Source organism: Bison bison, unplaced genomic scaffold, assembly GCF_000754665.1.
Source record: "Bison bison bison isolate TAMUID 2011002044 unplaced genomic scaffold, Bison_UMD1.0 scf7180017862979, whole genome shotgun sequence".
Taxonomy (NCBI): domain Eukaryota; kingdom Metazoa; phylum Chordata; class Mammalia; order Artiodactyla; family Bovidae; genus Bison; species Bison bison.
The window spans coordinates 2,151,858-2,165,182 of NW_011493551.1; the positions used below are offsets into that span (position 1 = coordinate 2,151,858).

At 45.0% G+C, this 13,325-nt stretch overlaps 3 protein-coding genes across 9 annotated transcripts in view; 2 read left to right on the forward strand and 1 right to left on the reverse strand.

Annotated features, from left to right (window-relative positions):
• The window catches only part of PGAM1 (phosphoglycerate mutase 1 (brain)), a 6,702-nt gene extending 4,310 nt beyond the window's left edge, over positions 1 to 2,392 (forward strand). The window contains exons 3-4 of the mRNA XM_010833051.1: positions 230 to 410; positions 1,308 to 2,392. Of these exons, the coding sequence (XP_010831353.1) occupies positions 230 to 410; positions 1,308 to 1,477 (351 nt within the window). The 3' untranslated portion in view covers positions 1,478 to 2,392. The remainder of the gene's footprint in view (positions 1 to 229; positions 411 to 1,307) is intronic.
• Positions 2,393 to 4,037: 1,645 nt separating this feature from the next.
• On the reverse strand, positions 4,038 to 10,800 carry EXOSC1 (exosome component 1). Of its 2 annotated transcripts, XM_010833052.1 has the most exons (8): positions 10,695 to 10,800; positions 10,472 to 10,587; positions 7,937 to 8,011; positions 6,398 to 6,486; positions 5,592 to 5,625; positions 5,029 to 5,079; positions 4,814 to 4,898; positions 4,038 to 4,487 (listed from the first exon to the last, which is right to left on the reverse strand). In XM_010833052.1, exons 1-8 carry the CDS (start codon positions 10,777 to 10,779, stop codon positions 4,381 to 4,383), a joined length of 642 nt encoding a protein of 213 aa, XP_010831354.1. In that variant the 5' UTR covers positions 10,780 to 10,800; the 3' UTR covers positions 4,038 to 4,380. The 2 variants fall into 2 exon arrangements, with proteins under 2 accessions (XP_010831354.1, XP_010831355.1); XM_010833053.1 differs by lacking the exon at positions 7,937 to 8,011.
• Positions 10,801 to 10,904: 104 nt separating this feature from the next.
• The window catches only part of ZDHHC16 (zinc finger, DHHC-type containing 16), a 9,386-nt gene continuing 6,965 nt past the window's right edge, over positions 10,905 to 13,325 (forward strand). For 2 of the 6 annotated variants that reach the window (XM_010833059.1, XM_010833062.1), the window contains exon 1: positions 10,905 to 11,106. Coding sequence is in view for 2 of the 6 variants with exons in the window: in XM_010833057.1 (XP_010831359.1) it covers positions 13,203 to 13,254 (52 nt within the window). In the remaining 4 variants the exon portion in view is untranslated. The other 4 variants (XM_010833057.1, XM_010833058.1, XM_010833060.1 and 1 more) reach the window with 3 other exon arrangements.

The following is a 13,325-nucleotide window of genomic DNA, read 5'->3' on the forward strand; positions in this document are numbered from 1 at the left end:
GGAAGAGCCTTGAGGCCCACCTTTCCAAAGTTGTGTTTCTTTTGGACTATTCAGTCTTCCCAGTCGTGGGTAGTAGGGGAGGGCGGGCAGGATAGTAATAATCCCCCTTCCCAAGCCCTCAGTGCCCTGGTGAGAGACTTTTACTTATCACTGTGATCCCTTAGGGGATGAGGAATAGGCAGAACAAATGCAGCTGGTAATAACTGGCAAGCTGGGATTTTTTGTTTAGGATCGCAGGTACGCAGACCTTACTGAAGACCAGCTGCCCTCCTGTGAGAGTCTGAAGGACACAATTGCCAGAGCTCTGCCCTTTTGGAATGAAGAAATTGTCCCCCAGATCAAGGAGGGGAAACGGGTACTAATTGCAGCCCATGGCAACAGCCTCCGGGGCATCGTCAAGCATCTGGAGGGTATGTATGCTTTTCAGAGGGGCCCTCAGGGAAGGGTAAAGCAGAACTGCCACTACTCTGGACTGATTTAGTATGAAGGAGACCTTCAGCAAAGGGCTGGATGTACTGAGAGCCTTAGAGACAGTCCAGAGTATCTCCTAGTAGAAACATGATCCTTGCTTCTCAAAGCATCATCTGCAGAACCAGAGGCTGCCACACCCCACCGGGTGCTTGTTACACGTTAGAACCTCAGGTCCCACTTCAGACCTGATTTGGAAGCTGCATCTGTCATCCAGGTGCATCTATCATTGCTCTATTACAGTAGAGTGATCACCCAAGGAATGCCCCCAGTATTCTTTCTTAGCCACTGAACAGTAAGAAAAAAGGATGAAAAGTATCTCTCCCCAAAGGAGATACACATGAAAGTTTGAGATGCCTACCTCTAGACTAGGATTGCTAGTTGAAATTGCTGATAAAAATCCTTCTTAACCACAGCCTGATTACAACTCCCCACATGAGTGTCAATTTGCATCCTAAGTTGTTTCACTTAGGGGCCTAGCAGAGGCCCAGATGTGCCACGTTTTGGCAGCTGTATGGACAACATAGGACGTTTGAGATACTAAGATGTATAGTCCTGCTTCACTGTGGGCTTCCAGATCCCCCTTGGGGAGGGATACCTTTCATCCCTTTTTTCTTGCTGTTCAGTGGCTGAGAAAGAATATTGGGGGCATTCCTTGGGTGATCACTCTGCCCTAATATAGATCCTTACTTTCATGACAAGTATCAGAAAGGGTGTCTTGTTTTAATTCCTGCCAGAGTCCTTGGAGGACCCATTTCCCCACATGGAGGATGAATAGTAAAGCTGGAGAGGTCTGTGGATTCTTATCTTGCTTGACTGATCATGAAGTATATTTTCAGGTCTCTCTGAAGAGGCTATCATGGAGCTGAACCTGCCGACTGGCATTCCCATGGTCTATGAGTTGGACAAGAACTTGAAGCCCATCAAGCCCATGCAGTTCCTGGGGGATGAGGAGACCGTGCGTAAAGCCATGGAGGCTGTGGCTGCCCAGGGCAAGGCCAAGAAGTGAGGGCAAGCAGCAGATTACTTTCCCAAGGATTACCCTCCTCCCCTGCCCTGGCCCACCCTATTCCTCTGCACCTCTCCCTGGCACATGTCCCACTGATTACATCTGTAGGCATCGTAAGTTGTAGCTGCAGGTGGGGACCAGCGGCTCCCAATTCCACATTAGCCATTTTATCTCTTGCACCCACTCCCTTCATACAGTCTAGTCAGAATGGCACGTCTGGGGCATGGTCCTCAGTCCAAGCCGAGGGAAGACTTATCCAGAAGTGTTGAGAGGTCGTTACTGGGGGGTTTGATGGTGGTTTATTACTAAGGAGCTGCTTGAGTAGGGGACAGGGAGAAAACCATGCTGAGGTGTGACCAATGAGGAGAAGTAAGAGCCTGTTCGTGTCCCCAGAGGCCAGCCGGGCACAGTTGTTAGGTGACTCGGGGCTCTAGTCATTCCAGTGGAAGATGAATGTAACCTGCATGGTGATTCAATCAAATATTCCTCCCTGACTCTAAAAGGCTGGATCAATCCTGAATGTTTTTGTGTTGCATTTACTTTAAAAATATATATATATAAATATAAAAAAAAAAACCAAAAACCCTTCTGGGGTTTTTAGTGGCGGTTGAAATATTCCCACATGTGGTCATCAGCAAATAAGTCATTCCTTACACCATCATGGGATAAGCTCCTGGCGTCTAAGGTGTAGGAGTTCATCCTGCTGTGTGTTTTAGAATCCCTCCCCTGCCTTACTGTTTTGTGGCAGCGGAATGCCTCTCGATCATGTCCAAGTGTGTCTCTCACTGTGCCTAACTTCTGAATCATGTTCCAGTTGCTTGGCCCAGCACTTGGGCCCAGTACTCATTTGAGCATAACTGTACTAAAAATGTCTTTTTTCCAGATCAGTATAAAATAAAGGAGTGATGTGCAATATTTTCTGTGTGATATGTCTTACCTGAGGAAATCAACTCGAACATTCAACTTGAAATGTCTCTCACTGCCCAAGTTCGTGTATGACTAAGGGCTTTAGGACAGCCAGTCACAACTTTACACAGCCATTTTATCTCTTGGACCCACTCCCTTCATACAGTCTAGTCAGAATGGCACATCTGGGGCATGGTCCTCGTCCAAGCCAAGGGAAGACTTATCCAGAAGTGTTGAGAGGTCATCACTGGGGGGTTCCAAATACCATGTATCTCACTGGGTTCTCCACTGCAGGTTGAAGAGCTGAACTCTTTTTCCTGTTGCCTCTCTACAGCTCTTGCCCAATGGTACTGGTTACTAAAATCAAATTCTGAAACTATTATACCTTCTTTAGAAAGGTAAAAGTTTGTTTACTAGACTTAAAAAAGCCAGTCCCTTTCTATTAGTAAACTGTAAACTTGATTCACACTTTTCCTTTTGGCTCCTAAAGTTTTATCCCTGTCAGTTACCTAACTTCCTCAGAAATTACACTTGCAGGAGAAAATGGATATACAGTCATCCCTTATCTGCAGAGGGGAGACTTGATTCCAGGACTCTTCTGGCTACTAAAATTAACAGAAGCTAGGCTGCAGTCCATGGGGTTGCTAGCAGTCGGACACGACTGAGCGACTTCACTTTTACTTTTCACTTTCATGCATCGGAGGAGGAAATGGCAATCCACTCCAGTGTTCTTGCCTGGATTATCCCAAGGACAGGGGAGCCTGGTGGGCTGCCGTCTCTGGGGGTGGCACAGAGTCAGACACGAACTGAAGCGACTTAGCAGCAGCAGCAGCAGCAGGGACTTCCTTGGTGGTCCAGTGACTAAGACTCAGCTCCCAATGCAGGAGGCTAGGGTTGGATCCCTGGTCAGGGAACTAGATCCCACATGGCACGCAGCTGAGCTGCAGTGAAGAGCAACTAAGACCCAGCATAGCCAAAATAAACATCTCAAAATTAACAGATGCTAAAGTGCCTAATATAAGATGGCATAGAACAGATGGCTCTCTCTTCATGGGTTTCCCATCCATGAATAGGGAGGACTGACTGTAATTATCTACATAATTGGGAAGGGGCATTGCTCACATTTACCTTTTCTCTGAGGCCTTTGAGAAGATCACTGGAATATGAGAAAGCCCATAATGCCGTCCTAGTAGGAACAAGTAACACCATCTAGAAAATTCTTAAGCTCTATGCTAGCCATTGGGTGAGGCATGTTATATACATAATCTTCAATCCTGATAACCTCTGAAAGGGCTAGTATCTCGTTTACAGAAGAGGAAACATGCTGAAAACAGAAACTTGCCAGAAGGTACACTACTGAGTACTGGGACCCAGTATGAATGTTGCCCTTATTCTAAAATTTAAGCAGCTTGCTTTCCAAGTTAGCTTTTTATCTGATGTGCACAGTAATCCTAGGAAGACTTTTAGTACTTTAAGTCTAAAGTAGCCTGATGGGATGTTAGTTTCCTTAGCTTGTACTGAATCTTAGAACAAAAGTCGGTAATTTTGTGCTCAACCCATGCCTGACACATAGCAAGTACTCAAAAGTATGGAGAACATAAAAAATACAGAAAAAGGTGATTAGGCATTGTCTACAAAGACTCTGCTCTAGATGTCATGTCAGTTTAGATTCTTTACCCTACTTGAGACAACAGAAACTAAAATTCTTTTCATAAAAATGTTTTCTTTGTCATAGCAAAAATACAGATTTGTAACACTCAAAGAACAGGCTATAATCTACTATCATACAGTTTGTTTGCTGGTGCCTCCAAAAGAAATTACTCCAGAGAATAAAATCCGCTGAAAGGTTCACAAGAAAAATGTTCCACCTACCGAAAAGATTTTTCTAAAGGTGGCTGCTGACCAACCCCTGGTGTCTGAATAAAAACAGCCTCCTGATGTCACTCACACATGTACTCTTAGAAAACAGCTTCCCCTCTGCATGGGAAAGTGGCTTCTTAGGTCTGTAGGAACTCAGGCTGTACTCGGGCCACCTTCCGGAATTCCTTGGTGTGGGTCTTCGGGCACTGCATCTCACACCAGCTGATGGGGACCATCTGGACACCTGCAAGGGAAAAGGTGGTGTAGGAGCTGGGACCCCAGACACTTGCTCGAGACACTTCTCTTTTTAGGTGGGTGTGAACTGATGTCACCAAGCTGCCTAGTGAACCTCTCACCTCATACAGAAAAAAGCCTTGCTTATTCCACGGACTTATGGAGTAAGTGGCTCTTTTCCTTAGATTATATAAGGAGAATCATTCTAATCCCGGTAGTCAGTATCTACACTCACATTGCTTCTAAGATAATTAAAAAACGAGGGAAAACAGTGGACTAATCCCAAACCCTAGCTCCCAGGAAAAGGTAAGCGTGTGGAAGCATGGACAAACTCACCGGATTCACTGTGGGCCACCACCACTCCCAGCTCATTTTCCGCGGTGGTTAGCAGGTAGTTGGACTGTGCATCACCTAGGGAGATCTAGTCACATCACGTTGGTAAAGGAAAACAAAGACTTATACGTCTTCCCTCTCATAGCTACTTAGTGGTTTCTCTACTTCCATTTCTTCCTTTGACAAAGGACCACAAGTCTGCAGGGAATAAAGGATACCACTTTGGCCAAGACGATGTCCCCTGGGCGGAAACTCTTATAAATTTCAACCTGTAAAGAAAGGAGTGTTAAGTAAAAGCTCCGATCAGGTCTATAATGAAACTATTAACCCCACTGGGTAGAGCTAGTTTACTTCTAACTCCAGAGGGTAGAACCCCAATGGTAGATCTACCATTACTCAAGTAGATCAACAACTTTTATTGCTTCTGTGGCATCATCACATAAATGAAAGATCTGAACTCAGTAACCTGATCAGGAATCTGACTTAGACAAAAGGTACTATGGCTGCTCTGAAAGGGTCCAGAATAAGTCTGAGAGAACAGCCATGAATAAATACCTGGCTTCAAAGACAAAGCGTAAACTAGCTCCTCTCTGGTCAACAAAAAGAAGAAAAATCCTACGAAGAGGAAAGGAATACTGAGGTGAGTTCCACATCTTCCAGTAGAGAACACCTTAAAATTCCTTGGACTCCACATTCCCACAGACTTTTGAAATTCACTGGAATAATCTAAAAAGACTGAGATTCCTAAAGCCACGAAGAAAAATAAGAACCAACCAACAACCTTGTCTTTTTCAGTAGCTCGGACGTCTTCTTTGCTATAAAGAAAAGAAATAACGGAAAGATTAATTATCTGTGAGAAAGAATTATCCTGCAAACTCCTACCAGACAAAGAGCTATAAGAGCAAAGAGGACAAGTCCTGATCAGGACCCTGCTGCCACCCAGAGGAGCAAGTGGAGAAATGTTTCCTGTCCTAACCCCGAGGGAACAATCAGTTCCCATTCTTGTATCAAACAGAACAGGATTATCAATATCTCCCACTAGAGGAAAGTGGATCCAATTTGGCAGAGAAGGATAAGGAACTCTGCTGCCTTAGGAGAGCTTGAATGGCAGCATCACAGAACCACACAGAATCCTGAGGGTGGAAAGAGCCTCATATGTTAAATTATCTAGCTTATAAGAACTGTCTGTCCGTTCTCAAAGAACCCATAGTGGGGAAAAATACCACTTCACCCACTACCCTTTTTATTATCTTATAATGCTTGGGTTAATCGATATTAAACACAAGAAAAAAAGGTACTTCCTAAAATGCCTTCTTTACTTTGGTATGAATCATACCCACAATGTACCTCCAGCTTATTCAATTCTTTTTTGTTTTATTTAAAGTCCTATCTCATTAATATCTTCCTTCTGTCTTAACTCACCTACTGTAATATTTTCTTTAGATACTACGTGGGGAGAATCAAAGCACAAAGAGGTGAGACAGGGCAGGAATAGACTGTAATTGTTCTTAAAAATTCCAGTTTCCCATCCTATCCTAATCTCATTCCAGGCGCTGAGGCGAATATGAAGACAAAAATACTCCTTACCGGATGGTTCCTCGAAAAGAGTTCTTAAGTGGTGTGGACCCCACATACAGGATGTGTACTTTGGCAAAGCGTGAATTGATGCTGGAGACCTGTGGAACAGAGGAAAGGGCAGCATTAGAGTATTAGCAATTGTCAGCTGAAGGAGGCAGGAATCAACTAGGAAAGACTAGGATTTTAGTCCAAGCATCCCTACTAAGCATAGAATTTCAGATAAGTTAACTCGTATTTATCCCTGCATAAGTGATGTTCATAAAGTGGAGTAAGAGCCACTCTGGCCACCTAAAACAAAGTTACCGAGGGAAATCAAATGAAATAATATGGCAGAGATTTTCAAAAATGTGCAGGTCTAACATAAATACACAAGGGAAGCATAGCAAATCTAACTAGACCTTTAGCAGATCTCACCAAGAGGCCTGTAGTGTGAATGGAACTTAAGTCTCTATTCCAGCTGCTGGGTAATATTTGGATCACTGTGCCTGTCCAGTTATTTTCAAAATAATGCATAGATTTTCTCTTTTTTTCCTTTCCCCTTTTTAAAATGTGGCCACGCTGTGCGGCTTGCAGGATCTTAGTTCCCTGATCAGGGACTGGACATGCACCTTTGGCACTGCAAGTGCACAGTCCTAACCACTGGACTGCCAAGGAATTCCCCACATAGATCTTCTGTTGGAGAAATTATTTATAGAGGAAAACTAAGAGCTACAAGTTAACTGGCAGAGGGTGGGGATGGGCATGGAATACTGATGTCTTGTAGTTACTAATTGGTACAGCACTAATTTGCACTTGCCCTCAAAGACTTTATAAAAATCTTTCATTTCTCTGCAGAAAAAGTTTCGCTTTAGATGTTCAAAAATACACCTCCTTATGACCTTCTGGTACTCCTGTTTCCCAGACAAAAGTAAAAAATTATATAATGAGGAAACCAGCTCTGTGAAAGAACTACATAAGCTTGAACTTGACCACACTGATCATTACCCTAGAAATCTCTAGACCCAGCAGAGTCCAGTAAAACTTTCTGTGATGATAGAAAAATTGTGTTGACCAACATGGCAACCACCATTCACCTGTGGCTATTGACTACTTGAAATGGAGCTAGTGGAACTGAGGAAATAAATGTTAAATTTTGTTTAATTTTAATTTATTTAAATTTAAATGGCCTTATGTGACTATTGGGAGAAGGCAATGGCACCCCACTCCAGTACTCTTGCCTGGACAATCCCATGGACAGAGGAGCCTGGTAGGCGGCAGTCCATGGGGTCACACAGAGTCGGACACAACTGAGCGACTTCCCTTTCACTTTTCATTTTCATGCATTGGAGAAGGAAATGGCAACCCACTCCAGTATTCTTGCCTGGAGAATCCCAGGGACGGGTAAGCCTGGTGGGCTGCTGTCTATGGGGTTCACAGAGTCGGACACGACTGAAGTGACTTAGCAGCAGCATGTGACTACTGGTTACCATACTGGACAGTGCAGTTCTATAATGATCATGAGTTCAACACTGGATGGTATCCTAAGCAGGGAGGTTAAGACCAACTTACCTTACAGGTTACAATAGCTCCTACATCTGGCAGTAATTGGGACTCTGTTTCTCTCATCACAGATATGACAGGAAGCTACAGAGAGAAAAATAAAACCTGAATATCCTGGCTAAGCCTTGGATAAAGGTATTTGGGGCTTGACAGTAAAATGGGATACCTTGGGCCACAGTTGACGTCACATGGGCAGGTGGACTACAGATTCATTTGTAGCCCAGAGCAGAAAGCCTTAGAAATTTTAGGATACAGGAGGGCCAAGGGGCCACAGAAAGAAAGCTGCAAGAAGATACAATCTTACCACTTTAGATGAGTTCTAGAGTTTTTTTGTGATTTTCTTAAGAGTTTTTCGGCATACAACTACATTGCCTGTAATCATGGATAATTTGACTCTTTCTTCCAAAGTTATATCTTTCTTTTGGTTTGTCATTTTATTGAACAGGTTAGAATTTTCAAATAAATGTTATATAACAGTGGCCATATTTGTTTACTTCTATTTAACACTTGTAGAGTTTCCTCTTTGAGCATGGTACTGGCTATTGGTGTAGGAAAGATACTTTTGAGCCTGATCTTTTCTTAACCTTTCCCTTGTTCAATATGCTTCAGCTCTCCTGGTCTTTTTTCAGTTTCACCAATTCACTAAATTTTTTCCCATCTCAGGATCTCTTTTCAACCTGCTCTTTCTGCTCACTCACTCAACTCTTATTTATCCTTTAGATTCAGACTAAATATCACTTCTGACTAGGTTGGATTTGCCTATTACATGTTCTCATGGTACTCTGTAATATTCTTTCAGAGCAGCCATCATATGTGTAAGCACACATTCATTTGAGCATTTATTTGCTTACAGTTTTTATCTGTACCCCTTGATAGCAGAGACCACGTATATTTGGCTCATTATCACATCCCACAGCTATAAAATGAACAAACCTTCAAATCCTAGGGAAATTCCCAAAAGTGATCGAATACAAAGTCTCTCATTTTATAGGTAAGAACCTATAAAGGGAGTTTAAGTTTTTTACCTAAGGCAGAATTAAGGTTTAGTCAATACTGAATTCTCTTTCTACTATGATCCCAGTCTTTAGGGCTTTCCTGGTGGCTCAGCTGATAAAGAATAATCTGCCTGCAATGTGAGAGACCTGGGTTCGATCCCTGGGTTGGAAAGATCCCGTAGAGAAGGGAATGGCTACCCACTCCAGTATTCTGGCCTGGAGAATTCCACAGACTGTATAGAGATATGGGCTTCCCTCATAGCTCAGTCAGTAAAGAATCTGCCTGCAATGAACCTGGGTTCAATTCCTGGGTTGGGAAGATCCCCTGGAGAAGGAAATGGCAATCCACTCCAGTATTCTTGCCTGGAAAATCCCATGTATAGAAGAGCCTGGCGGGCTACAGTCCATGAGGTCACAAGAGTCGGACACAACTTAGTGATTAAACACCCCCCACCACCACCTCCAGTCTTTAAGCCACTCCTTCAAGAACTGCTTATCTGATCCCAAGCTAATCATGGATCAGCCTCCGGAACCAGGGAGAATAATATTATTCATACGTTCAATAAACATCTCCTGAGCATTTACCTTGCACTACGTGCATAGTAGTGGAAGGGTCTAACGGGGAACTTATAACTGAGTGTTTAATTGCATGCTGAACTAAGTGCTTAGAAAGGGAGTAATAGCTCTTGGGACCTCCCTGGTGGTCCGGTGGTTAAGACTCTGAACTTCCACTGCAGGGGGCATGGTTTCATCCAAGATCCTGCATGCTGTGTGGCACAACAAACAAGCAAACTGACCCCAACAGCTCTTTCTGAGTATTAAAACAAACAAAAAACAAAACTCCCTTTTTTGACTAGTGGTGTCTATAGGGCTTCTCTGAGAAAGTGATACTAGTGAGGTTATCTAAAGGATGGTGGTGGTTTAGTCGCTCAGTCGTGTCCGACTCTTGCGACCCCATGAACTGTAACCCGCCAGGTCCATGGGATTTTCCAGGCAAGAGTACTGGAATGTGCTGCCATTTCCTTCGCCAGGGGAATCTTCCCGACCCAGGGATCGAGTCCGCGTCTCCTGCAATGGTGGTGGATTCTCTTCCGCTGAGTAGGTAGGATTTAATCTGGCTAAGGAAGAGAGGAGCGTGTTCCAGACAGACAGCGTGTGTACAAACACTCTGTGGTCCACTGGCGATACTGAAAGAAGACAGTAGGACTTCTGCAAAGAGTGAGGCGCGGGTAACGGAGCGAGATAAAGCCGGAGAAGTAGGCGACATTTGGCCAGGATTCAGCTCACAGCACGGCTGAGCTCGCCTCCGTTCTTTCCCCAGCTTGCTTCCCCGAGTGTCAGCAACACAGCCAAGCCAGACAACACAACTAATTTGTGATGGCTAAGTGTCCAGCAGCGGGGATCCCAGATGTCAGAAACTTAAGAGACTAACTCCTTCTCCTGAACCAGGCACTAAAGACGCGCTCGTAGGACCCTGGCTAAAGACAGCGAAATCAAAGGCAGCGTAAGACAAAGACAGACAGAGGAGAAGGGAAGCTGCCCCATTTACCGCGCCGTTCTCGCTGGTCTTTGTCAAGCAGCCAGCAAGCGACGAAAAGATGTAGCCGTGCCGTGTGTAGGTGCCGCTGCCCGGGCTGCCCTCCTCCAAGTTACACAGACGTTCGCCTGCGGAAAAAACGCTGCATCAGCCATGGGTCCGCTGAAGTTGTTGATCGTCTGGCCTTCTTGCCCTTGTCCCTGCCCAGGATTTGCTCTGGATACCGCTGACTTACCGGGGATGCAGTACCTCACGGGTGGCGCCATGACTGCCACTGTCCCAAATCCCGAGGAAAATGAGGCCGACCTCTCATTGGCCATATCCTGGTGCAGTTCCGCAGTAAGAAACGCGCTAATTGGTGTGCTCTATATGTAATCTCCATAAGCGCTTCCAGAAGACGTAAACTCCATTTCCCAGGTTGCATCGGGACGAGTTCGGGGGCGGGGCTTCGGAACTCTTGCGCTTGCGCCTGTGGTCAAGGATGGGCGGGCGGTGGGTCCGGGTCTGCAGGCTGGACCTGTGGGCGGCGGGCCATGGTTGATTGGATTGAGCCGGGCCGGTAGACGCCGAGCTGGAGGGGGTGGCAGTGAGCGGCGGCGGAGGCTGTGGGGTTCGACTTGGCTGATTGAAAAATCGGCCGGCGGCAGGTAAGAGCGAAGCTGCGGCCTTTTCTGCCCAGTCCTGTCGCTTTTTATAGGGTCGGGCCCTGTTCCCGGGCCTTGTGAGCCCGAGTTCCTGCTTTGCACGGCCGTGCCCTCGAACAGGACTGAGCGCACCCTCCGGGCAGCCCTGAGGCGTGGAGCTGGAAGGTCAGCCCAGCCAACTCGCCCATTTCACAGATTTGGAAATTCATCCCCAAGGATAGGATTCTAATTGTACCGTATCTCTAAGATAGTTCAAGATAGAGACCGAACAGGTACTCAAGTTAATTTTTACTTTCAGTCTTTCATTCTTTGACCATGCCAGCCTTATTGAGAAATAAAACGTTTCGTCAGTTTCTGTAACTGCAGCCTCCAATCTTGCGGAAGCGTGCTAGTCTGGAAGGAAAGTCTGTGCATGAATTAGTGTTGCTCTTACTGATGATTGACACTTGCTGCTTCAGACTGTAAATACCCTCAAAACAGCATCTTTGTTCAAATTAGTTATGTCGACTCTGTTTCCTCTGCCCTTTGGTGTCTTTGGAATCTATGTGTTTACTCCCACCCCTAATAGCCCCCATGTCCAGTTTCCCCTTGGGAAAGAGTTGGTGACTGAGAGCCTTGGGGAGAGGAGAGTGCTGTGACCTGCACTCCCCTCTGATCTGGTGGCACGTGTCACTGTGTTGCTAGCACTGAGGGATCAGAGTGTTCAAGGCTTGTGTTGGGGGTGATGCTGCTGCTGCTAAGTCGATTCAGTTGTGTCCGACTTTGTGCCACCCTAGAGACAGCAGCCTAGCAGGCTCCCCCATCCCTGGGATTCTCCAGGCAAGAACACTGGAGTGGGTTGCCACTTCCTTCTCCCATGCAGAAAAGTGAAAAGTGAAAGTGAAGTCGCTCAGTTATGTCCGACTCTTAGCGACCCCATGGACTGCAGCCTACCAGGCTCCTCCATCCATGGGAGTTTCTAGGCAAGAGTACTGGAGTGGGTTGCCATTGCCTTCTCTGTTTGGGGTGATAGGGAAACTCTATTTCCTGCCCTGTTCACTTCCATCACCACCCCTCACCCCCAACACACAGTTTTTTGAGCTCTGCTTTATCTCAGTTTCCTGAGATGAAAACTTCTTATGTTCAGTTGTGGTCCCATGGACTACATATTTATTCCCTGGCGTTCCCATACCCCCCCAAACCTCACTAAGTAAAATAAGGGAAGGGGGCCTTGGTCTCAGACTTCTTTTACATAATCTGGTCTTAAGCTCTGTACCTACAAGTTTTCAGCTTACATGTTTGTGTTGATTACTGGTTGGATAGTTTTCTAGAATGACTTCTACCTCTGAAGTGCAATGATTCCACCAGTGGTTTTCATTTCTCTCTGTATTGATCATGAAGAATGTAGCAGCTGACACTTATTTCGTGTTATCACGTTGGCAGGAGTGTCCTTGCTATTATTTGTAGGACAGATGGACATCTGACCAGCCTTTTCACTTCGGCATCCCTCCAGTTCGTTCATTCAACAAGTATTTATTGAGTACGTCCATGATCCAGGTATTGGTGCTAAGCACTTTATAAACATTTCATTTGTATCTTACCAACTGTATATATAGTCATAAAGTGGGTAGAGCAGAAAGGTGCCTTAGTATTTAATCCTACTCTCTCATTAATGGGAACACAAGAAAACTGAGTCCCAACAGAATTTGGTGATTTGCCCAAGGTCACAGATCTACTTCAGGGCAGAATTGAATCCTAAGTAGTCAAGTTGTGGGGCAGCTGAGAGTTGATAAGTCTGGTCTTTGAGGCATTTCCTGTAGAGTTCAGTAATTCCAGAAGTAGCTGAGACAATCTAAAAAGTGGAGAATCAGAAAATGAAGGTTTTTTTCCTTCTAAACAGGAGAGATGGTATATAATTTTTGTTTATTACAGAGGAGGCACACATCTTATTTGCCTGCTGTTGCTGTTAAAACTATTTTAGTAAATAGAAAACTCTCCATTAGCTTTAGTAAGGGAATGAATGATGGTGTGGATAACCTAAGTCACTTGGATTTGTTTTGGGGTAAAATGTTTCATTCCACTGTTACATTAGATTGTAGCTGTACACTATTTGAAAATTCATGCTTCGAGCCAAATCAGGATTCCACACAATAGGAGTCCAAGTCAAAGGAGGTAGGAAGTTTGAGCTTTTCCTTTTTCTCTTTTCTGCACTGTCCCTTTGTTCTCTAAGCCTCTCGGAGATG